Source organism: Ambystoma mexicanum, chromosome 1p (genome assembly GCF_040938575.1).
Source record: "Ambystoma mexicanum isolate Mex_15411 chromosome 1p, UKY_AmexF1_1, whole genome shotgun sequence".
In the NCBI taxonomy this organism is placed as follows: Eukaryota; Metazoa; Chordata; class Amphibia; order Caudata; family Ambystomatidae; genus Ambystoma; species Ambystoma mexicanum.
Genome location: NC_090921.1, coordinates 191,917,439 through 191,944,118, shown reverse-complemented (window position 1 = coordinate 191,944,118; position 26,680 = coordinate 191,917,439). Strand labels below are relative to the sequence as shown.

The window sequence follows — 26,680 nt, the reverse complement described above, 5'->3', positions numbered from 1 at the left end:
CCCTAGATGCAGCTATGAGGATGCTGATTACATCCACATGATCTGGTCATGTCCTCGACTCACCCAATTCTGGACCTCAGTGTGCTCCACTACATCGACCATCCTCGAATCCCCCTTCCTTCCATCTCCAATGAAATGCCTATTTCATGATTTCCCTGAACTCCACCGCGACTCCAGGAAACTGGCTGGTCTCTGTATGCTACTAGCGGTGCGTACAATTCTACTTTGCTGGTTGCGGCCTATCCCCCCCACCCACGCGCAGTGGCTCAGAGCAGTTACGTGGGCCTCCGACACTGAAGAATCCTGGGCGGTTCAACAACCCGCCTGCTCCAGACCTAGAGATATATGGCAGAAGTTCCGCTCGTTCATGTCCTCCACTGACACCGACTCAGATTCCGTATCCCCAGCTCCCTCTCCTAACCCAGCCTCAGGTGGCCCCTGAGCTATCTTTCATTTACCTTCGTTTCGACCTTCTATGGGCCCCCCAGGTGCATATGCCGATACCCTTTCCTTTATGTACTCCATTGATATGTATTGCATGTAATGTGCCGATTGCCCTGTTTTGCTTCTGAAGGCTCTATTGTTATTCACCTGTATCTGTGTTACCAAGCTGAATGAATAAACAAAAGTTTAAAAAAAAAAAAATTAGCAATGAACCTAAATAATCACCTACACATAATTTGCACCTTCGAAAAAGACCTGCTCATTACAAATGCATGTGGCAAAAGTCATTGCCAGGCACTTCCTAAAGTCTGGCCTGCGCAGGGGTGGCCGTCCTCAGTCTGTACCCCGCATGAATGCTCTGCAGGGCCCCGTGAGTACCCGGTAAAGCCCATTTGTGCTGTGTGCCGGACCCTGGAGCTGTAGGTGTTGTTCTTTTTTCTTTTTTTTTCTTCTGCAGTGTGGGCCCTGAAGGAGACCTGATGGACACTGTGGGTTGGGGAGGGAGGAAGAGATGGTGGGCATGGCTTTTCATGGCAAAGGCGGTAAAGGGAGCTGTATGTACATGACATGCGGTACAGCGCAGCCTATTTGGGCCCGGAAACGTTCAGTTACAGAAGTGCTTCAAGGACTGAGCATGTAGTGTTTTCCTTAAACATCCGGTCCTCCAAAGCACTATTACTGCCTTGGATGACAATATATATAAGGAAACCATAATCCCAGAGCAGGCGGTCCCTGCGCCCTGCTGGCCCTGGACACAGAGGCACACCTAAATGGAACCTAGAGCGAAGGGCCTGCACCGATGGCTGGCGCAAGAGGGCCGATTCATAGGCAAGGCATAGAATAAGCAGTGTTGCGTAGCAATTTGCTGTGCAATTCCTTAGGTTTGCTAATTAAATTGACACTTGTGTAGCAAAAATAGCTATTTAAATTGCTTTGTTCAATGAAAGCACAGCTCTCCCTGCATTCCTCTCTTGCTCTCAGTGCCCTCTCCACCCTCTTTTCTGGGGGTCCAGGGGTGGAGATATATATTACATGCATGCTAGACAAGATATTGTTTCTTTCTTTTTTAAATAATTGAAAACCGGAGGTAATCTGGATTATAATTTTATTAAGATAACTATATCCAATCTAGCAAAGATCATTGTGTTCATTTAGTCATGCAATTAATTTTCTAAAAATGTAAGTTGATACTCAATACATAATTACATTATTGCTGCTGTAAAACAATGAACCGTCTAAATAATTTACAGTAACATTCTGGCTTGTGTAGCTAAATCTAATAATGTAAACTATATTTCATTCTATTGGAGAAGATGCATTATATTTACGAGTGAACACCTTTGAAAATGTACATGATCACACGGCCAAAAGCTTTTTATGCCAAACCTAGGTCTGTGATGTGCTGGTTGAATATATCTGTGCAACTGGGGCTCAACGAGCTAATCCCATGCCCCTTGACTTTCTTCTATTTTATTACCCTGTTGCTTTATACCAGCCACACTGAAAGTGAGATGGCAGCAAACTACAATATTCCACCTAGTTTGCCCAGTTCTAGGCCTGCTATGCCATCCACCCATAGGGCCCGATTCATAGAATGTTTAGCGCGGTGCAAAATGACTTTGCACTGGTGCAAGGAGACTTTTCACTGCCAACAAAAATCCTGATTTACAGAGCAGTGCAAAGTGTATTTTTGCAGTGCAAAGTGACTTTGCACCACTTTTGCACCAGTGCAAAGTGGCTTTGCACGCAAAAATGTACTTTGCACTGCTCTGTGAATCAGGATGTTTGTTGGCAGTGCAAAGGGTGTTTGTTGGCAGTGCAAAGTGACTTTGCACCATTTTAAAGAAATCATGTTTACAATTGTTGTCTTTCATTGCTATGTGTTGAGTGCATTTCTTTTAGGTTGAATGGGTAAACTAAGTTAATCTACCTGCAAATTTAGCAGAATATTAAAGAATTAGCAGGACATGACTCTTGTCACTAATGTTTTACTTCAGCGGTACACAAAAAATGCTTTGATGCTCATTTTATGTCTTGGGTACAAATAACTTCTGGGGAATTTTAAATTATTAGTATAACATTGCAATCGAGACAATTTTAATTGGCAAACTCTGCTAATCAATTCTTGAAAACGAATTTATGCCTTGATAGGGTGACCAGACGTCCCAGTTTTCCTGGGACACTCTGGGGAAATGTTCCCAGGAGTTTTTTTCATTTTAGAAACCCCGTCCCGGGTTTGCATGGTTGGGTAACTACGGACCCGGTTTTTGCCCGAAATCGGGTGCCGGTGCGACCCTTCCTGCATGAAATGCTTTTCACGCCCCCCCCCATTTCTTTCCACCTCCCCTCCTGGGCACTCTCCTCCAATGAGAGGAGTGTGCCTGTGAGCCTCCCCCCCCCCCCCCCCCGCAACAGGCCAGCGACATAGAATAGGACTACAGTTTTATTTGTATTTACGTTAGTCCTACTACTATGTCTGTGGCCCATCCCGGTTTATCTGGTTACCCTACCGCTTCGTAATGTCTGGTTTCGCCACATTGCACCGGGAGATCACTAGAATGCCTGGCGGGGGTGTAGCTTCTTCCGAGTTAACATTGCATACAAAATGCTTTTTTTAAATAATGTGCTGGCATTCCTATAATGCAAATTGATGTAATGCAAGAGCCCTATACAACAGGAGGTTACAGGAGGTTACAATTACTGGGTGTGCATATGTAGGTGTGTGTTCATATTGACACTTCAAAGTAAGAGGCTTGACTTTGAGTACTGAGTCAGCCTTAGCCGGTTATGAAGGCCTCCAACCGTCATTCGGCCGTTGTCCACTGTCCACTTACTACTATTTGTGTAGTAATTCGGACTGGGCGATATGGACCAAAGTCTCTCCTCAATATTTTTAAGCTGAATGCCGATATGCGATGTACATATTGCAAAGTTTATGTAGGTTGATTACTGAGTTGTAAGCTGCCAACTACTTGTGGGATGTCACAATCACCCTTATAAGACCCTGATCAAAGTAAAATGCGAGCACAGGGTTCCTCTTTCTGTTTGAGAATACACACAGCTGTGTAAATATCCTAATGTAATTGATTGTAGTATATAAGATCTCGGGAGGATAGCTCAGGGGCAACGTACTCTCCTTGGAAGCAAGACGACACGGAGCAACACAGGTTCGATTTCCTGGGTCCGCGCTTAGAAACCACTGGGTAGTAAGCACGTTATAAATAACATATCGTATCCTGTGTGTGTGTTTTTATATATATATCTGGGTTAACGATATTGTCTCATCCGATATCGATTTTTGAATATCGATACATCTCCAGAAATCTATATATCGTACAGCCCTAGTGGCAATAGTGCTTCCTGCATTGTAGTTCCCACCCATTCAATATGCTATTATTGTGCCACTGTCCCTGGTAAACTAACAGGTCTGGAGGATTTTTATGAAGTACCTTTTCCATACACTATGAAGAAACTGGTGTAGCTCGCTCCGCGCCTTTCAGTGGCTGCTACTTTGCTGATCTGCCATGTCTGATGAATACTGGAAACGCACTTTATCAAAAAATGTATATGAATGTGTCGGAAGATGCTGAGGCTAGCAGAGTTTCGTTTGGAAGCACAAAGAATTTGCCGTTCATGTGTCAAAGGCCTAAAATCTTTGGTTCTCCAAATTCCTGTTAACCTAACCCAACTTAATTGGGAGATATCGTGGGCTTTTTTGTACAATTATCTGAGGTGCTGCAGGTTTCAGACCCCAAAACACAAAGTAACAAATGCCCAGCTCAAGCAAGCGTGCTTGCAATTAAGTGCTCTCCTCTGTGGGGGCAGCACTCGCCTCCCAGCAGGACCGACTCAGCCATGTGAGGTTGAAAACTGCTTACTCATCAAATTGAGTAATCTAGCCTGCTAAACCGAGGGAGGGTCGTTACCGCAGGATAAAGACCCGCCGCCAAGTTATCGCTCGAGGTAAAGCCAAATGCCATAAGTTGGGGGAATGAGTCATTATCCCAAGTGATAATGACCCCTCCCGAGACCTATAAGGTTATTAGCACTTAGTAGTAGTAGGAATACATGTGGAGTTTTGGTAGTGAAGTAAAAAAAAGTGTTTTAATTCCGGGTAAAGTAACTCGACGGCCAAGTTGGTGAATTAAATGTGCTTTTCATTTTGTAATATTGAAATAACGTGGTTCTTCTCCTAAATTAAGCATTTTAATAGCAAACTTGGTTGAACTGAAACGGGTTTAACATGAGCAGGTATTAGATGTGCAAAGTAAATGATTTCTCTATAAGCAACAGAATCGTGTTCCCATGTTTTAGTTGTCTCTTTTGTGTGTTAATTAGGATGTTGCAGCAAAAATGTTGTCAGAGGGGAAGATTCTTGTTCAAAGCATTGCTCTGCTTTGTCCACAAGGCCTTCTGGGGCCTCAATACCTTCAACGCTGTCTTCCTAAATATCTTCCGTCTCTAGCTCATTGCTCATCTGCCTCCAACTCCTTGAGGGTCAGTCACTTCTCCAAGCAGTGAGTTGGTGGTAGATCTTTCTTCGACTGGGGCCTCCCCCTGGAACAGCCTTCCGGAAGCACCTCAAGACCCTCCTTTTTGCTTCTGCTTTCTCTCCTCCTCTCCCCTGCGGATCTCCTAGCTGAATCTGAAACTGCACTGGTTACCTGGCTACCCTCTGATCTCTGGCCCAGGCACCCCCCCCTCCGCTAGTTGCACACCTGCACTGCTTCCCCAACCCCTCCCGCCCCCCCTCCCCCCGGGCATCCATTGCACTTGGGGACTCTTTCTGTATCCCTACAGCCCCCAATAGTAATCCTGCACTTGGCACTTGCCACCAGCTGTCCGAATTTTTATGTCTTCATTTATTGTATTGTTATCCAATGTAATGCACTGCCCCCTCCCCTTCACTTGCGCAATCTCAATGTCACCTGGCCTAGTAAGATTGTTGTCTGTCTTCCATCTGTTTTCCCCTCCCCTCCCTTGCCTCGTCGCGCCTTGAAACACTTGTGTATGGGCGCGTTATAAATGCCTTATAGCAAAGAAATCTTGCATTGGAATCCCTGTCTGCCTTTAACGAGAGACTGCTCAGATCAGTCAGTACCAACATTTATAGACTGGACTCTAAACATTTTGATTGGCTGAAGGGAGATCGATATCACTCACCATGTGCAAATAGACATTATCGCAGCACTTTGACCTTAGAGGAGTGCTGACATGAGGCACTGTGTGAAAACCTGATGACTATGATCTTAGTGATGTACAAAGTGAGTGGCCTCTCCAGGGATGGCTAAAAAGGAAATCCTGCTAGGCTACTGAGGCGCGAACATTAAAGGGTATTTGGGCAGCGTGCGAGTGCACAGTGCTTTTTTAATTCACCAGAAGTTTTGTTTCAGCTTTCTTGGGGACTTTAAAAACCAGGTTCACTGGCGCATTATCATCCCATACAAAGGTGCTTTTTTCTAACCTGGCAGGTGGTCTAGCAGGAAAAGGGAGGGATTTGATGGCAACTAATTCATCCACTGGCCTGTGGCATTTAATAGGTAGACTTCCTTTGCATGTCTTACTGGGATTTCAGATGCGGTTGCACTGTGTACATGTCCACAAATACCTCTTTTGTGGGGAAAGACGTTGGGGGGTGATTGACCTGATGTTGGCTAACGCTTAACCGTAAATGGTAATTTTCTTTCTTTTTTTTTTTTTTTTTGAAGGTTTTTGTCTGAGTTCAGAGAGTGGAAGAAGGGACAGAAGCTACGTTGTCGTCCTCGATGGCTAGCTGCCATGAGCGAACCCCAACTCCGGTTCCGCTCAAAGAAGTGGTCAGCAGGTTGCGGTCCAGGACTCGAATCAGGAACTGTGTCAAACTGTTGCAAAGGCGGCGCAAAACGCCATTGATCCGGGCCTGCCACCGGGTCCTGCTGAGGGAGCGGCGTCTCCGACGGCAGCGGCATAGGGCGCTTCCCTTTTGCATAAGGTACTTGGCCACTGTGGACTGCACTTCGCCAGGGCAGGAGGATTCCCGAAAGGACCCACAGTGTGGCCTGAAGCTTTCTGACCTGGTTTCCACAGGGGTGGTCACTCGGGACACCTTTTCTGACACTGTGGAGCAGGCCTTTCAGGATGCGGAGTCGCTGGCAGCAGTGGCTGCAGAAGACGTGTCTAAACTGGAGGAGGACCTAACGATAGATCACATCCTGGAAGTGGTCAACCAGCTGCACTACCACATCCACAAGGAGGAGGGCATCGAGATATGTCCGAACTTCCTGTTGGGCTGCTGCTTAAATGGACACAAGTGCCCAATGCACCACACCATTCTGCCCTACCACTGGCAGCTCTGGCACATGCCCACTGAGAGCTGGGAAAGTGTGGGTGGAGATGCCCAGGAGATCCTGGAGAGACTATACAGCGATCCTGCCAAGGTACACATCAGGGCGACCTATCAGTAAGTTTACCTTCTGTTCTGCTTCAGGTATCCCCTGTGTTGGCCCATTAGTGATTGGTAAGCTTCCTTAGGGACCAGTAGGTTAGAACGGAGTATACGCCCAGAGGTGGTGGGGGATAGCAGCCAATGTACTACTCTGAGCTTGCTGTTTTGGGAGTGTGTATAGTGCTTGGTGGTATGCTGCGTAGAGATGCGCGCATTGGCAGTGGTTCTACCACTTGGTGGAGTGTGTAGTTTCCATGGGTGCTTTCCTGGGGTTGAATGTTCTCGGAGGGTATTCACCTCCTGGCTTTCGCTGCTGGCGGTGGCTGTACTACTGTTTAGAGAATGCAGAGTTTGCAGCAGGTATATTGCTGGAAATGGGGTAGCTGGGCTTCACTGGTGACGGGAAATAAGAACCCAATTCTATGTGGGTTCTCATGCAGAGTTTCTGCAATGTGATTGGTATTTGTAATGCACCAGTTGCCACTGTAGTGGTGTCTGGACACCGAAACATTCCCTGTAGACTCTATAGTGGACTAAAATGTGTCTATGGTCTACTTGGGTACCCTCGGGGGGCGGGAGGGAAGGGAAGAGAGAGAGAGAGAGAGAGAGAGAGCGAGAGAGAGCGAGAGAGAGAGAGAGAGCGAGAGAGAGCGAGAGAGAGCGAGAGAGAGCGAGAGCGAGAGAGAGCGAGAGAGAGCGAGAGAGATCATTTCAAAGACTCCTTCAATTGTATCTGTTTTCCCCCAGTCACTGCCAGTATTGGTCTCTTCACTTTAGCTGAGTGTTCGCTGCTTTTTCCTTGCATCTTGCAAATGATTGTGCTTTCATTTTTCTTTAATGAAACCTATGCGCTTACTAGATGTTGTGCGAATCCATGCAAATGGTTCCATTTGCATGGGACTCTGCACCCTAATCCCATTGCCGTGGTTATTTGCCAAATTTTTGGGGCCAATTAATCTGGTTGAAGTAATCCGTAAAATAGTTGGCATGGTGTGTTCTGCTCTGGTTTTGCGTCGAGGCTGTAAAATCAAAATGACATGCCTTCAGTTGTGTACCTTGGAGTTCTGTCAAGATGGGCTGCCGTGTAATTGGAGCAGGAGCTCCAGGTATTTGTATTTTGTTTATTTGTATAGTGCGCCTGGCCCAAAGGCATCTGGGTGCATTTCTTAAGGTTACAGTAGCATAAATATACAGAGGATGCAAATATATAAGATTATACATATCCAAATTGTACTAAAGGATCGCTGTTGTTCATCAGTTACAGGTGCAGGCCCTCAGCAGGCCATGGTGCAGGAACATCCACTGAAATGCCCTCTGACTTAGCCAGCTTCTCTCCAACTGTCATCCGTAGAACACTCGGCAGGTCACCCACACAACATTCCACCTTCGAGCCCTCATGGCCGCATGCAGGCAGGCGGGGTAGACCGAGTAGAGCTCAAGTACACAAGTTCCAGCTTCTCTCCAACTGTCATCCGTAGAACACTCGGCAGGTCACCCACACAACATTCCACCGTCGAGCCCTAATGACCGCATGCAGGCAGGCGGGGTAGATCGAGTAGAGCTCAAGTACACAAGTTCCAGCTTCCCTCCAACTGTCATCCGTAGAACACTCGGCAGGTCACCCACACAACATTCCACCTTCGAGCCCTAATGACCGCATGCAGGCAGGCGGGGTAGACCGAGTAGAGCTCAAGTACACAAGTTCCAGCTTCTCTCCAACTGTCATCCGTAGAACACTCGGCAGGTCACCCACACAACATTCCACCTTCGAGCCCTCATGGCCGCATGCAGGCAGGCGGGGTAGACCGAGTAGAGCTCAAGTACACAAGTTCCAGCCTCTCTCCAACTGTCATCCGTAGAACACTCGGCAGGTCACACACACAACATTCCACCTTCGAGCCCTCATGACCGCATGCAGGCAGGCGGGGTAGATCGAGTAGAGCTCAAGTACACAAGTTCCAGCTTCCCTCCAACTGTCATCCGTAGAACACTCGGCAGGTCACCCACACAACATTCCACCTTCGAGCCCTCATGGCCGCATGCAGGCAGGCGGGGTAGACCGAGTAGAGCTCAAGTACACAAGTTCCAGCCTCTCTCCAACTGTCATCCGTAGAACACTCGGCAGGTCACACACACAACATTCCACCTTCGAGCCCTCATGACCGCATGCAGGCAGGCGGGGTAGACCGAGTAGAGCTCAAGTACACAAGTTCCAGCTTCTCTCCAACTGTCATCCGTAGAACACTCTGCAGGTCACCCACACAACATTCCACCTTCGAGCCCTCATGACCGCATGCAGGCAGGCGGGGTAGACCGAGTAGAGCTCAAGTACACAAGTTCCAGCCTCTCTCCAACTGTCATCCGTAGAACACTCGGCAGGTCACACACACAACATTCCACCTTCGAGCCCTCATGACCGCATGCAGGCAGGCGGGGTACACCGAGTAGAGCTGAAGTACACAACAAGTTCCCTCGCTCTTCGTTGAGGTGGCAGATCTTGTAAAGTAACCACTTAATTTAGCCTTTTGGTAATCCGCTGTCTTGGCTGCTCGTGGTATTTGGCCATTAGTGCTCTTCTGTTTGAGGCGCTGTGTTGATCCTGTAAGAGAGAGGGCTGGAGATCCAAGTCAGGCTTTTCTGTTAAGAATTGCTTATGGTGTTTTGGTGAGGCTCTGCAGCATTTTAACGATTGCTGAGCTGTGTCAATTTCACCCACAACTTTTAGGTGGTTTTTAAAAATAAAAATTCTTTTATATATTAAATCTGTGTTCGGGGTCCAGTTAAAAGCTGTAAAAAAGCATGTGTGTTTTATTTGTTTGTCTGTTTTCCAGCCTCATCATTTGTCATCTTTTTGTAAATCAGCTGGCTGTCAGCGTTTTCTAAGGTCTGTGACGATGTTTTCTAGCTCTGTAGTTTGCTCGTTGGAATTGTGTTGCTGTCTTGGCCGCGTTATTTCTGTGTTTGTTGAACATTCAGTAAAATGAATGTCTTCTGCATGAATGGAACGTGTGTGCCAATTTAATTTGCCTACATGTAGAGGCAACGCAATCCCTGTTAGTTAATTTTGGATTTAAAAAGAAAACTCCCAAGAAAACCCATCCTTTCAAAATCAGGCACAGCCCCCGCGCCACCGAATAGCCTCCCCTGCAAGATAACATCCAGTTCAGAGCAATGCATTGTGGGTATGCAGTTGAGCTGCAAGCCCTACTTTTTGCTCCAAAACAAATGTCTAATATTTCATGCGTGGCTTTATCAACGCAGGAGAGACGGCGCTCCAGGGTGCAGACGCCCAGCATTTGTGCTTCACCCTCGTTCGGTATTATCAGTGCTGTGTCCGACTCTGACACAATTGTGATTGGAGCATTGAGAATTTCGTCAAACACCACCCGCTTACGGTGGTTCTAAAAACAAAAACACGAAGAGCGCCCTTCCATCTGAAACATGGGAGTTAAATCGCTCATTCCATTTAAGCCCCGCGACATTGCTAAAACGAGATTTGTTCAACATGCTTGGTAAACCCAGCCTGCTCTAATAACTCAAAAGTAGGGGGACCAGATTTCAAAAGCAAAAAACCGGCACAGGGCAACTAACATAAAAGTAGCACTAACTCTTTAGAGTGGCTGTCAAGGCACCTTCTGTAGATGTTAGAGGAGAAGGGAGTTTCTGTACAAATAAACGCATATTATAATTATGGAATTCGTCAAATCTACACCCAGGTACTAACCCCAATGGTGGTCTATGGACTAGAAGCGCTACTACAGATGGATCTAAGCTGGCTGCAAGTGATAGAGGGGAAATTCTGGAGAAAAATCCTAGGTCTCCCTCAATGTATCCCAATGGCATTGTTAAGATTGGAAGTTGGGGTTTCCTCTCTGGGGCCTATCGTCCTAAAAAGGAGAGCAGAACTGTACTTAAAGATGTCTAATCAACCAGAGTCTCAGCTATTAAAAGAATTTAGCATGGAAAGCACAAAGGAAACCACCAGAAGCCATCTGAAAAAGGAGATTGAAGCCCTCTTGAGGACAATATGTTGGACCATGAGTGGAGAGAAACTTACTGATCCTCAAAAAAAAGCACTATAAAAAAAATCGACCTTTGGGACTGGCTAGAAAATTATGCACATCTTGACAAGCTTTCAAAATATAAATGTATTCATTACATGCTCTATACATTCAAACAAATGCAGCCATACCTGTCCCTCAGTCCCTCTAGCAGACTTAGACGATTTCTACTCCTACTGAGGATCGATAATCTACCGCTACTGACTAACAAAAGCAAATACAACGGTTTAACCCCCATAGAGAGATATTGTAGACTTTGTAAGAATAAAGGTTGCAAAGAAACAGTTTGTCATGTATTATCCAGATGTGTAAATATGATGGATACTTATTCAGTAAATTTTGGCAACTTTGTCCATGATATGGAGTTCATTAGAGAACCTGCCTTCTGGCAACGCCTCATGAATACTCAGAGTATGCAGCTGCAGATCGCCACCTTCAGAATATTGTTGGTAATTGAAAGATCTTTGAAGATCTCAATATGAATTAGTTAAACAGCAGGACATTGATTATGGTAGTGGTTTATGATCTCTGCCACATGTGTTTTAGTATTCTCAGTGTGTGCAATCAGTATTAAGTTTGAATGATTTGAAGAATTGTAAGGGTAATAAGTTTAAATTATGTTGTGCCTAATGGTAATAATTGATTAGTTGTTTTAGCTGATTAGAACTAATATGTAATATGCAATAAGCAATAGGATGATTTTATATGATTTATCAACATGTGTAAAGTTTAAATATAAACTGTAACACATTATTAATAAATAATAATAATTAATTTATCACAAAGTAACACTATTTTAGTTGTCAAATGCAGCATTTTTTCTGTGTGAGATTATAGCTGACGGTCATGAATGCACAAAGACCGACTACCAAAAACCGGGACCACTGCAGTTTCCAAAGGAAACATAATCGTGAGAAAGGGGGACAGAGCACCGGTCCCGTCGAAACCGGTATGTCTGGTCACCCTACCCATATGCGAGTCCCTGGATGTGTTACATGCAGGCACAGCTGTGAGGGTTCGGGGGAGTTGTTCTTCTAAGCACAAGGCTCGAGGCCCAAAAATAAAGTAGTAGGACGACTGCGGAAGTGGCGTTATAGGAACCCCTTAAGTGCTCGTCCTTTTTTGCACAGACTTGCATAATAGCCTGGTACTTAAGGGGTTTTAAGTAAAAAATGCACGTTTTAGTTCGCCCTTTCAAAAAAGTGGGCGTATGCCATCCACCCACGTGGCCCTTCGACGTGTGCCCTGGTCCAACACTTTGAGTCTATACAATATTTAATTCCCAATCCCGCCACCTTCTGCCCTTCTCTTGGAGGTGGGAGCGAGAAGGTGGGTGGTGGCTAGAAAGTCAGTAGTCCCTCGCTTTTTCCCCCAAGAACTATTTGATGCAAGGGTAGGCAGATCTGTGGGAAAGGACCTTTTGCCCAGATGTGCCTGGCTTTGACATCAAGAGCCCTACCAATTCTCGAAAGCTTTTGCGGTCCTCCGCCTGTGGTGGCAGTGGACCTGCCTGATTCTACTCTCCGCCCTCTGCAACTCATCCAGAGCAGAACTGTGAAACTTTTTCTTGGCCCCAAGCCCATGGATCCTATCTCTCCAGGACTGAAATCTCTCCATTGGCTCCCAGTGGTGCTGAGGATGAAGTTCAAAACCCTCTGCATTGTGCACAAGGACTTGAAAGGAAGCGCCCCCAATTTCAGCACGATCCTCCCCGCAATGAGAGACAACAAGGGACTCTCCCGTAGTGGGAATAAGACCAAGACAGAGTGCGGGTGAGCGTAAGTGGGAATTTATCCAAAGAATAGGGCATGCAAAGAACTCTGCAACCTCCGAGAGCGCTCTGTCCGACAATAGCAAAGACAGGCGTATTTCTAATACAAAAAACGTCATCAGAACCTACACACTATAGGGGGCACAAGTTAATTGGGATTGGGTGGCGTCGACTAACTATAGGTGTTGCTGCAGCGTGGTTGGTCTTTGGCGTAAGGACGTCACTGGTCAGCCTCGTGGGTTGGGTTGGGCCTGGCAGGCCAGCTTGAGGTCATCCGAGCGGTGTTGGTATGCTGGGGCAGCCTGTGACAAAGATGAATACCTTTCCTGACTCGTTTGCCCTAGGCCATGCACACTGCAGTTATTCAAGAAACGACATCTAAGTTCATCAATAAATCGCTCAGCAGTTTGTCTTATAAAATAAACGCAACACATGAGGAATGCACCTCGTGAGAGGTCCGGTGGTTGTCGGTTGGGGTGAGATTTACCTGTGTCCTATTGACCGGTATTTTAGGTCGAGGGGCTGGGCTCTGGGGCCTGAGCCGAATGATACATGTCTGTCTGCCGCGTTAGAAGTTATTATATAAATGGGTCTCTGTGTCTTGTCCCAGTGATGGGGGTCGTCTTTGCACGGGGTCATGATTCTTGGGGTGGTCTAGGGGGGGTTGTGGAATTTACGAGAGGGTGCTGGTAGATCAGTGGATTCAAACGTGGGTTTATTACCGTGCTGTAAATAACACAGGTGGCGGGCTGTGGCCTTGGGTGCGGTACCGGGGCCTCTGACTCTCTGAAGCGGCTCCAGCTTGGTTGGGGGAGGTGAGGGAGCGCGGCACAGGCCTTAGCTTCCTTATCTGGCAGGCTTGGTAGGGTGGGAGGGAGAATGGCCTTGCATATATTCACAAAGGTTTTTTCCTCGTGCGTTGCTAACTTTTGAATGCAGAACTTTTATAATGTTCCGCCTTATTTTGATGTTATTTAAACACACATATATATTTCAATTTCGTTACACATTTCTTTAATACAGTCGGTCCGAGTACCTTTTCGTTACCTAACATTATATTTACTACATGGTGTGATTATTTTATGTACATTAAACGTTACACGAGGTAGTTCTAGGTTATGGCCTACAGAAATTGATGCTCGCTGCTTTAGGTGATTAAGAAAACATATATGAGTTCAGGTTTCTACATAAAATTGTAAGAACACTTATACAGATAAAGGCTATACATTTGGTCGACATCTTTCTCTGTGGTTATAGCAGCACTAGTCCAGACCTGGGGTGGTATCATGTAACGTTACATCTTTATGGTTTATTCACAGTTTACAGGATCTGTTTAAACAGAGGTAGTTCGTTAATACCAATACTTGAATTATTTTCTACTTTCTTCAGATAGTGATGCTTCAGCTTTTTTCCCGTCACCCCGGCCTCGCGGACCAGGTCATGCGGGGTGCAATATTACATTGTGAACGATAAAATGTTACAGTGTTAGCATCTCGGGTTAGCTCATACCCGACTTTCTCATGGGAACGCGCTCGCAGCGGATCTACCAGGGCTACTGCGGCGGCGGGGATGCATGAAAGGCCCTCCAAAGGTGGGGGCCTTGTTACAGTGTGCTGAACTCACGCCATGTTTGCTAAACAAGATGGCTTCTAGGCCTAACTGAATTGTGGTATATGCAGGGAACGGATACGTGTGGGCAATGTCGTCGGCGGGTGACCCCTCCTCCACCTGGGCCCGGGTGGCATGAGGGGACGGCCACCGAGTCATGGTCCTCACCTGGGGAGAAGGCTGCAGGTGAGGAGGGCCTCGCGGCCAGTCCTCCCCTACATTTCCCCCCTTTCGTTACTAAAGTAACGAATTCTTTAGCTCTTCTAATCTTCTACATTCTTGCTCCTCTATCACTGCGTCATCCCATGCAGGTGTTCCTTTTCTAGGCATCCAGGCTCTGCATACCCCCCTCAAGCTCTCACCTCTTCTAGCATACTCATCTGGGGTACATGTTAAATATATACAGTCACCAGTTTCTTCCAAGTCTACCCAGACCTCCTCATACCATTCCAGTTCCACATCTCGGGGTTCTTTGATAGTGGTGTGCCATAGTTTATCTACTATGTACTTATCACGGCACATAGGCACTAACTGGTATCTGGGAGTGTTATCTGTTCCTGTCTGTACATGTACTTCTTGTGTCGCCTTAATTGTACCACCAGAGTTGCCCATTGTCACCATCATCATTGCACCGTTAGGGACTGCGTTAGCACAACATCGGAGGCCCACCTGGCACAGGCAGAACACCACGAGGAGGACCACCACAACTGGTATCAAGAACTTCATCGCCATTCCAAGCCATGAGGGAACCCAGGAGAAGATATTGTCGAACCATGAGCTATCTTTAGCCCCACCTTCCAGCTTCATCTTCTCTCCCAGGTTATGTACTGCTTCAATGACGTGGGACAGGGACCCATTTTCTGCGTCTTCAGAAGGTACGAACGTGCAGCACGCACTTCCTATTTTTCGGCAAACACCTCCATCGATTGCTGTTAGCAGGTCCAGAACATACCTGTTCTGCATGGTCATTAGTCGCAGAGCTCGTAGTTCCACCTTTATTATGTTGAACCCTTCTTCAGTGTCATTGGCCAGCTGAATCAGTTCCCACCGTGTGATCTGGAGCCATTTTGCATTTGCTCTTGCTTGGACACTTGAAACTAGTGAGGCAAAAAATGTTTCCACGGAGCTGAACAGGCGATACCTGTCTGGGATCTGTGCCAATAAATCGGATGATGCTTGTGATATGTAGTTTGATGCTCGCTTGTTCCGTGATAGCTCCTCTTCTTTCCCTCCGGAGGACAGGACATAGAGGTGCGCTTCTGCAGTGGGAGACGTCGCATCCTTGTTCATGTTTCCTTGCGTCCTTTTATTTTCGTCGACGTGACTTTCTGGAATCACCATTAGGGCCGAATGCAAAGTGGCCATTGAGCAGCTGCCACTCCATGCCTGGGGAAGGTGCAAGTAAGCCTGATTCCCGCATACCCAGTATGTGTCCATTAGTGCTGCTGTTCCTTTTTTCATGTCTGGGATGGTGAGAGTTTTGTTACAGTTTTTGTTCGTTCCCATTGCCACTTTTCCTTCTCCCTTGAAACACAGTTCGTTTTGAATTTCACTTTGTAGCTTGAAGGGTTTCTCCATCGCTGTTACCCATGTTAGTTTAGAGATGTGTTCTTTCCATATTGGTAAGCACGTTTTTTCCATCCACCGCAGCTTGTCTGGTTGGACACCTCTCAGTGCTTCCGCTTTGCACAGTACTTCTTCATCTTTCCATTTGTTTTCGGAAAACAGCGTCCCTTGTATTGCAAAGAAAGGTTCTTTAAGACAGACCACTCCAGACGCTTTTGAATAGCACGTTTTGTTGTCCTGTATCATTTTGAAAGAGACATCGTGTGCTTGAAAGGTGTTCTTTATTCTACACAGTGTGAGATGAAGGAGACATTGGGCATCCACAATGGGCAATTCTCTTGGCAACAACACTTTGGGTGTACCTGATGCATGGTGGATGAGCGAACAGACATAGCAGCTTTCATTGTTTGTCTGTTTAGCTGTTGCACTCATATCTGCATACCATTTATTTGCTTGGTGGGGGTGTCGTGGGTCTTCCATCTTGTCTAATCCTAACCCATAATACTCATCATACCCCCTCCTGCTTGTCTCTCTTCTTCGCCTACTTCTCTCCCCCCTCCTATACTTTTTAGTTTCGATAGGTGAAATAATAGGCCCCCCTCTCTCATTCCCACCCCCCTTTTCCGATTCCTCATATAGGAGCTTGTGTTCTGTCATCGTAATTACTTTTCCATTTTCCTCAATAAACAACAAATCGCTGTTTTGTATCGGGGCGGGAAGGGTAGTGGGGCTGTTATATATTTCAGGTAGGGGCATTGTGCCATTTTCCATATCTTTATATCTTGATTGTGACGGGGCAGCAGTGGGTGGTGCAGTGTAGTAACCCCATACAAGGCGTGATCCATCCCAGACCAAAAAATCACCTTCTTTAATATTCATACTTGTAATTGAATTCGTGCCAGGGGCAAGGGTGGTGTTACTCCCCCCTCCCCCCTCGTTCATCTCGGTAGAGATGAACGCTATGACCCAATATGTCACTAGGCAAAATATTGAGATGAAGAACGCAATAACACACATTGATAAACCACATTCGTATGAATATGTCAATCTATCTACTAACGTTTCTCTAAATCTAACAAATCTATTAGTTGCAGGCTGCCCATTCGATGCCATAGTAAATCCTGTTTGAAACATAAAAGTGCATTAAGTACAAGCATGTAAACATTTATAACGTTGTGACATTTTTTCGACAAAGTATGGGAGTGGGTGAGGGAGGGGGTGTGTCCACAGACAAGGTAACTTTACAATCATTACTATCCGTACATTATTTCATATATAAAGAAGAAAGTCGAGAGAAAAAAAAAACTTCTCCAAAACCAAAAAAAAAAAAAAAAAAAAACCACAAAAACCTTCAAAAGTTGTAAAAAATTATATATATATATATACACATATTTATTTCAGTACACTTGTCGTGCGCCAGTCGCGTTCAAGGCTCATCACTTAATGCACACAAAATTCCCATCATTCATTCTGCACAACTTCATTGTCCGCAGTTGCCTGTGCCTCGTCCTGTACCTCACCTTCCACGGCGCTATAGGCTCTGCGTACGTCTGTCAAATGTACCCAGTATCGTAGGCCCTTCACCTTTACTGCTGTGGGTGTGCAAAACACTACCTCATAAGGGCCATGGAAGCGTGGCGCATTCCACCTTCGCACAAAACTTCTGACATATATAAGGTCACCAGGCATTAGTTGTAATGGTTTTTCAGGCAATGTCTCTACTTCTGTTGTGTTCCCCTCCTCTCTTGTAGAGGGGGGGGCTAGTTGCTTCGCAATTACGCGCGCTGCCCGTGTCAGTTTTTTCAAGTACTCTGTGAACTCCTCTCCCAATATTGCTGCACTTCTGTGTGCATCAGAACGTTCACGGAGAGGCGAATGCGCTGTGTGCATTCTCCTTCCCGTGACGATCTCATGCGGGGACAAATGGTGGTCTTTACTTGGCTGATTTCGTAACTCAAACAGGGCCAAAGGCAGGCAGTACATCCAGGTCTTTTTGAGGGAAAAACACAGTTTTGACAATCTGCTTTTTAACAGACCGTTCATCTTTTCCACTACGCCATTACTTTGAGGATGATAAATCGAACATAATTTGTGCTTTATTCCCAATAGGGTAGTCACTTCCTTAAATAGTTCATTAACAAAATGCGTGCCGTTGTCTGAGCGAATAACTTCGCAAATCCCCCAGCGCGGGAACACTTCCCGCACTAGGAACTTCGCGGCGCCCTTCGCATCAGGGCGCGCACAGGGGCCTGCCTCCACCCACCTCGAAAATGGACATACAACCACAATCATGTAGCGAGCCCCGTTACATCTTTCTCCCATGTCTACATAATCAATGTGGAGCTCTCTGAATGGGCCATTTGGTTTTGGTATCGTTCCTCTCAGTGTGCGCAATGTCATACCTGAGTTGTAAATCTGACATGTCGTGCATTCTAAAGCCAGCCTTGTGATGTGTTCATGGAGGCAAGGTGCAAACCAATCTTCTTGTATGTCTGCCATTATGTGTTGCTTTGCGTTATGTGCGGGAAAGTGTAGTTGTTGAAATGCTATTTCTAACAATGTAACTGGCATTACCGCTTTTCCTGAACTTTTTTGTCGCCACAATAAATCAGTCGGCGATTTGCTGCATCCCCTTTTAGTCCACAGCAATTTTTCTTCTGCACTAGCTCCCTCTTGCAGCTCTATTATTTCCTGTGTGGGCATCATGTTGTATCCTGTGGGGACCTCTTGGCTTGCTGTGTGGTGCAACATGTACTCTCCTACTACACCTTTCTGTAAATACGAAGCTTCTTTGGCAGCGGCGTCTGCTGCCGCGTTCCCCAAAGATATAAAATCTGCATTTGTGGTGTGGGCTTGGCATTTTACGATGGCCACTGCCGTGGGGTCTTGCAGGGCCTCAATCAGTTCTTTCAATAATTCTGCATGCTGAACTGGTGTTCCATCTGCTCGTCGAAACCCTCTCCGCCCCCACCGTGCCAACCCGCCGTGTACTGTTGTTGTCATGTATGCTGAGTCGGTATATATTGTCACTGCGCACCCCTTGGCGGCATGCAAGGCTTCTATTAGCGCTATTAGTTCTGCTGCTTGGGCTGAATAGTGTGATGGGAGGCGGTGTTGCACTAGTGTCTCGTATTCATCTTCCTCTAATCGTACAACTGCCATACCCACATGTTTCTCTCCTGTCTCCATGTCTATTGATGCTGACCCGTCCACGAAATACACCTCTCCCTCGTTCAGGGCATTCTCAAAAATCACTTGATCCTGACCTTCGTCACCTGTGTACGTAGCGCAGTTGTGGTTCTGCATGTCCTCTACGGTGCACGCCTCTGTGATGAATGTGGCCGGGTTCACTGTTTTACATCTTACTATGTGGATGTTTGCGCTGGACAGTATTATTTCATATGCTGTGGCGCGCTGTGTCGTCAATGTGCTCTTTGATCGCTCTAATATTGCAAAGAGTGAGTGTTCCACAAACGGTGTCACAGGACAGCCCATCACTATCGTGGCACTTTTCTCAATCGCGAACGCGGCTGCAGCTAGGGATTGCTCGCACGCGAAATGACCTTGCATTACTGCGTCTAGGGTGCCACTATAGTAAGCCAGTGGTTTGTGCCCTAACGATGTCTTTTGTGTCAGTACTGCTGTCATCAGTGTTCCTTTGCAGTGTGAGAATAAGAAGAATTCGCGCCCATAATCTGGATTTGCCAGTACTGGAGCGCTTGATATCAGCTCTTTTAGTGAGTTAAATGCTGTGTTCATCTCTTCTGTCCATTCTATGTGTTTGTTTTCCTGCTGTGCCTCTTTTAGTGCCTTTAACAAGGGCCTTGTGTATGCTGCATAATCCAATATCCATGCTCGGCAATAGTTGCACATACCCAGAAATTTCTGCATCTCTTTTACTGTTTTGGGCTCCCCAACTGCTCTAATCGCCTGTGCCCTGTCTGGTATGATCCGCTTGCCATCCTTTGATATCAGCTGTCCCAAGTATAGGACCTCTGTCAGACAGTATTGTAACTTCCCCTTGTCCACCTTGTACCCTTTATTGGCCAATAATGTCAGGAGTGTTATTGAGTCCTTTCTGCACTCTTCCTCAGTTTGTGCACAAATCAATAAATCATCAACGTACTGAATCACTGTGCTTTCTACAGACAAATTCCCCAGATCTTCATGTAGTACCCTGTTGAATATGCTTGGGCTCTCGCAATATCCTTGTGGTAGTCTGCAGTGTTCGAACCTCCTCCCCCCTAGTGTAAACGCTGTTAAGTACCTGCTCTCCTCTGCTAAGGGAATCGAGAAAAATGCATTTTTTAAGTCAATAACTGTGAAGTGGGATGCCGTTTTCGGAATGTTGCACAGTATTGTCGCCGGGTTCGGCACTAAAGGGAACTCCTTCTGAATCACGTCATTGAGTGGGCGTAAATCCTGTATCATCCTCCATGAACCTCCCTTCGCCTTTTTAATCGGGTAAATGCATGTGTTGCATGGGGAGTTTGAGGGCACAATTATTCCTTGTGCTAGCAGTGCATCTAGTGTCTCTCTGATACCTTCTTCTGCTTCGCGTGACAATGGATATTGTTTTACTCGGGGTAGAATTGCTCCCGGTTTCAGTTTTATTACCACAGGCTGAACCCCATGTAATAACCCCACATCATGGGGGCCATTTGTCCATATGTTAGTGGGTACTAACCTCATGTCGTCATCAAAAAATGCATGTGGTGCTCCTACTACTGCCATTAATTCAACTTGAGTTTTTCTGGCTGTAACTACAATGTCACACGGCATTGCTAGTTCCATCACTATTTCGCCATCTGTCTCAGTGTCAGAAAATAGCTCCTCGTCCGAGAGCTCCCTCAGTGGGATATTTGCATTTGTACACAGTACTGTCCGCCACTCACATCCTTCCATGTCAACGCCAATCACACATATTCTGTTTGCTGACACGTGTACTGCGTGTAAATCCAACGATAGCACTGACCCGGGAGCAGTGTCGGGGCTTGCTATGGGGCGGAAGAGGAATTCGGCTGGAATCCTCCAATCCATCCTTTTTAGTTCTGGTACTATGAGAGCCAATGTTCTCATGCCCTCAACAAACATCTCCTCGTTTCTTGGTAACCCTCTGATCTCTTGCATGATTGTGTGGCCGTGTATTACTGCTAATATGCGGAGGGGGCATATGCCTGGCGTCGAACATACGATACCGCTCCCTGTGAATGATATTGTCATATTTAGTTTGCTTAAGAGATCTCTCCCCAGCAAATTAATGGGAGAGTGTTCATAGTACAGTAAGGGTGCTTTCACTGTTTTACCCCCCACTGTCACATCCAATGCCTCTGTGTAAGGAACTTCAATTACAGCCCCAGAGAACCCCTGCGTCTCTAACGTTCTATTAGATAACGGGAACCGGCCCTCTCTAATGCATGATTTCTCCGCTCCCGAATCCACCATGAATATGAACTGCTTGTCTCCTATCTGCGCTCCTATCAATGGTTCCTCTGATGCATTGTGGGTCGTAGATAGTACTGGACACGCAAGTGCTCTCTGTGGGCTGTCCTATGCGGGGTGTCTCATTGCCCCCCCCTGATCAAAAATGTTCCCCGAAACTACTGACACCCCGCTGTAAGGTGCGGGAGCAGGCGCTCCGTTAGCTACTGTGGCGAAAGTGTTACCTGGCGTGTATTGCATGTTGTCATTATTCTGTGGGTGGTTTTGTGTTCTGTACTGTTGTCCGTGTAGTTGTGCGTTACTTCTTTGTCCTACATTTTCTGGTTGTTGGTATTGTCCCATGGGGAGGCCGTAGGGGCTTCCTGGGTGGGGGTGACCGTACTGTTCTGTCTCCTGGAACCCGTTGTTTTGTCTGCTCCTGCACTCTCTTGAGTAGTGCCCCCATCTCCCACAATTCCAGCAGCTCCCCTGTGGACCTCTGGAACCCTGCCACCCATTTCCTCCCATTCCTCCATACCCTTGTCCTCCTCTTCGGCCCCTGTACCCACCTCTTCCCGCTCTTGGGGCCCACTCTTGCCACGTTGGACCTCCGTTCTGCTCCTGCTCAGTCCACTGTCGTTGTCCTTGTCCTGCCCAATTTGCTGCTATTCTTCCTTGTATTGCTATTTGCCCCTCCTCTCCTTCGTCTCCCTCCCTCATGAGTGGGAGCCCTGCTACCGCTGCTGCAACCTTCACTAGCTTTGATTGTACTAACTTTGCCTCGTCTGCCAACCTTTTCTGTGCTACTTCCCTCTCTCTCTCTTTGATCCTTTTGCAATGGTGCACTATTATACTTTGGATCTCTGGCCACCCCTTTGCCTCAACGCCTGCTATTTTATCGAGTGCCTTCTGCACCTCTTTTGGGAGCCCTCTCTTAATGATAAAATAAAATAGAGATGTGGATTGGTGCCAGGGCGTGCCCGTTTCCGCTCTCCACATCTCCTGCACCCGGAGAATGTAATCCATAGCATCCTCCCCGTCATTCATTGTACATTGCATTACTGACTGTAAATCAGGGGTATCTGGGAATGTCTCCCGCAGTGCGTCCCACACCCTTGTTCGTACTGTGTTAAAGGAAGCCCCATCATGGCGATCACAGTCCAACGTCACGGCCGGGAAACCAGCCTTAGCCCATACTCTGTCCGCTTGATCTCCTACTGCGGTTACTAGTAGGCTTTTCACATCGCCTACTGCCAACGGTATGCCGGCGGTATGTTTCTCAAATGCATATATCCACTTGCTCGCCCCCCCTGACAGCTGGGGCAATAATTTCATTAAATTAGCCTTATCCATCTGAGCCCATGGTATATAGTTTGGTCTCCCCCCCCCTCTGTGTATCAATGGAAGTTGTAACTTCCCTTTTGCAGTTGCACCCTCCCTTTCCTTAGTCGCTGCTGACTCCAATGACGCCATCTTCCCCACCCTATTTCTTAGTCGTCCCATCCATTCGTCGTCTATAGTCCCTAGCGAACATGCACCGTCCACTTCCTCGCTTTCCCCTCCCACTGCCATACTCAACCTATCACTCTCATCCAACCCTCCTCTGACATCACATAACAAGTCCTCTCTGATCCCTCTCTCTCGTGATACGTCACCAATGCTTCCTTCTACTGCTCCTATCTCTATTATTCGTGTCGGCTCTTCTTCAATTCTGAACAGTATTTCCCCCTTTTTCCATCCTTCCTCAATTTGTCTACTTTCGCTCGACGCTCTAGACGTGCGTCCTGATTGTGTAGGGGCGCACGCCGTGCGCTCACATATGTCTTTTATTCTTGAGAGTTCATCCCTTGCCACAGTAAGCCTCGACTCTAAGTCACTCGTTAGCTTCTCTATATCCACCCTCTGTGTGCTTCCCTGGGCGCGCTCTCTGGTGCTTTCGTATGGCGGGGGGGCTGTTGGTCTTTGTGGTGTACCAGTTGTGGGGGGAGGCACATAAGTAGGATCGCTATATCCTGCTGCGGGGGCTGGTTTAGGTAATATCGGGTACAAACTAATCACCTCCGCAGGTTGTTCTGTACTTGGCTGTTCCTTTTCCTCTCTTGGAATCATCAGTGGATTATCTGTGGTGGAAGGTAGATCAATATTTGGTGCCGGAGCTTTGGGTGGGGGTACTTCCTCAAACAATCTCCAGAGGTCTAATATCTCCTTCCTATTTTGCCATTGTTTCCCCTTATACTTGAGGCTAATGCATGCTCGTACCATATCAACAACGCTTTTATCAAAAGACCCTCCCTCGGGCCAAATCTGGGGCAGACCCTCCCCTTTCAATTCTGTTACCCATTGATCGTGATATTTATTTATTCGTTCAGCGTATCCCGGTAAGCTCTTACAAATATGTGACAAGGGAGTTTCGGCCCCCATCCTCTAAATCACTAACACAGCCGTGTCCACCTTCTTTACTTTTAGTTAGGTGTAGGTTTGTGTATGTATACCTTTATGGCACAGACAAGAGCGGACGTCTCAAAAAATTATCACCCAACTTTATTCACTGCGCAAATCCTTTCTCACTCACCATAGCTCATCTCCTTCCCATTCCCATACACTCTCATGTGATTCCGCTTGCAACTGATCAAGTACTAGTTATGGTCAACACTCTCTGGCGCCACCTCGCGGTCAACCGATCCTCTCCAACACTCACACGGTGCGCGCACCCTTCACAATGCTTTTCCACTCACACCTCGTCTTTTTTCCTCCCTTTCCTCCCTGGCCAGCTGTCCCTGTTTTTCTGCTAAGGTTACTATGTTCACGTCTGTACGTGCCACTACTTAATCCCCACTCCTACAAATGTGCTCCCTATTTTATAGTTCTTCTACAAGTATATTTACCTTATACCCTTTTCGCTTTCTCCCCCTGCCCCGTGGAATGGAAAAAAGAAATAGAGAGAGTAGCAATCACTAAAAAATATTCCCGGTGTCTCCTTTTGCCAGACACCAATAACTTATTTCTTACTTCTTCATATATTCCCAGTACTAGTTTAGATAGCACTATGCGGCGCCGCCTTCCACCCCCTTTCGGAGCTAGGTTTCCGTCACTTCTACCACTTCACTTATTTCTTACTCCTAATGGCCATATGCAAAGAAAAGATAAAGAAAGTTTCAAGACCCGTCTTTAGTAGACCCCCGTTATTCTTCTCCTCTACCTGTCCCCGTTTTTCTGTTCACAGTTTCCCCTCCCTTCCCCTTTACGATCGCTCGCACTCAGTACTCACGTGCCCGTCTTGAACCGATAGTCTCCGAAACTGGGTCCGTCCAGGCAGTGTCACCGGTAACTCAACGGTCAGCCCCTGGCTCCGGCGAGCGGCGCTCAAAGGGGATTTTTTTCCAATCGGGATCCCGTACCCTTTCTCATTGAGTGCGCACTTCTTATTGTGCCGGTCGCCGTTGGCGGGCAGCCTCCCGGAGCCGGCTCACCGTGCGTATCCCTTCTCGACCGGAGATTCTCGTGCCACAAGGGGGTCGTTAAAAAGGAGTTAGGAAAAATAATTTGGAGATATCACGCTATCGGGGTCACCACTGAAAGGAAGCGCCCCCAATTTCAGCACGATCCTCCCCGCAATGAGAGACAATAAGGGACTCTCCCGTAGTGGGAATAAGACCAAGACAGAGTGCGGGTGTGCGTAAGTGGGAATTTATCCAAAGAATAGGGCATGCAAAGAACTCTGCAACCTCCGAGAGCGCTCTGTCCGACAATAGCAAAGACAGGCGTATTTCTAATACAAAAAACGTCATCAGAACCTACACACTATAGGGGGCACAAGTTAATTGGGATTGGGTGGCGTCGACTAACTATAGGTGTTGCTGCAGCGTGGTTGGTCTTTGGCGTAAGGACGTCACTGGTCAGCCTCGTGGGTTGGGTTGGGCCTGGCAGGCCAGCTTGAGGTCATCCGAGCGGTGTTGGTATGCTGGGGCAGCCTGTGACAAAGATGAATACCTTTCCTGACTCGTTTGCCCTAGGCCATGCACACTGCAGTTATTCAAGAAACGACATCTAAGTTCATCAATAAATCGCTCAGCAGTTTGTCTTATAAAATAAACGCAACACATGAGGAATGCACCTCGTGAGAGGTCCGGTGGTTGTCGGTTGGGGTGAGATTTACCTGTGTCCTATTGACCGGTATTTTAGGTCGAGGGGCTGGGCTCTGGGGCCTGAGCCGAATGATACATGTCTGTCTGCCGCGTTAGAAGTTATTATATAAATGGGTCTCTGTGTCTTGTCCCAGTGATGGGGGTCGTCTTTGCACGGGGTCATGATTCTTGGGGTGGTCTAGGGGGGGTTGTGGAATTTACGAGAGGGTGCTGGTAGATCAGTGGATTCAAACGTGGGTTTATTACCGTGCTGTAAATAACACAGGTGGCGGGCTGTGGCCTTGGGTGCGGTACCGGGGCCTCTGACTCTCTGAAGCGGCTCCAGCTTGGTTGGGGGAGGTGAGGGAGCGCGGCACAGGCCTTAGCTTCCTTATCTGGCAGGCTTGGTAGGGTGGGAGGGAGAATGGCCTTGCATATATTCACAAAGGTTTTTTCCTCGTGCGTTGCTAACTTTTGAATGCAGAACTTTTATAATGTTCCGCCTTATTTTGATGTTATTTAAACACACATATATATTTCAATTTCGTTACACATTTCTTTAATACAGTCGGTCCGAGTACCTTTTCGTTACCTAACATTATATTTACTACATGGTGTGATTATTTTATGTACATTAAACGTTACACGAGGTAGTTCTAGGTTATGGCCTACAGAAATTGATGCTCGCTGCTTTAGGTGATTAAGAAAACATATATGAGTTCAGGTTTCTACATAAAATTGTAAGAACACTTATACAGATAAAGGCTATACATTTGGTCGACATCTTTCTCTGTGGTTATAGCAGCACTAGTCCAGACCTGGGGTGGTATCATGTAACGTTACATCTTTATGGTTTATTCACAGTTTACAGGATCTGTTTAAACAGAGGTAGTTCGTTAATACCAATACTTGAATTATTTTCTACTTTCTTCAGATAGTGATGCTTCAGCTTTTTTCCCGTCACCCCGGCCTCGCGGACCAGGTCATGCGGGGTGCAATATTACATTGTGAACGATAAAATGTTACAGTGTTAGCATCTCGGGTTAGCTCATACCCGACTTTCTCATGGGAACGCGCTCGCAGCGGATCTACCAGGGCTACTGCGGCGGCGGGGATGCATGAAAGGCCCTCCAAAGGTGGGGGCCTTGTTACAGTGTGCTGAACTCACGCCATGTTTGCTAAACAAGATGGCTTCTAGGCCTAACTGAATTGTGGTATATGCAGGGAACGGATACGTGTGGGCAATGTCGTCGGCGGGTGA

At 46.9% G+C, this 26,680-nt stretch overlaps 1 protein-coding gene across 2 annotated transcripts in view; it reads left to right on the top strand.

The window, feature by feature from the left end:
• LOC138567823 (protein mono-ADP-ribosyltransferase TIPARP-like) overlaps positions 1-26,680 on the top strand; it is a 149,233-nt gene that overhangs the window by 73,097 nt on the left and 49,456 nt on the right. For both annotated transcript variants that reach the window (XM_069646320.1, XM_069646324.1), the window contains exon 2: positions 6,153-6,883. In XM_069646320.1, the coding sequence (XP_069502421.1) occupies positions 6,210-6,883 (674 nt within the window). In that variant the 5' untranslated portion in view covers positions 6,153-6,209. The remainder of the gene's footprint in view (positions 1-6,152; positions 6,884-26,680) is intronic.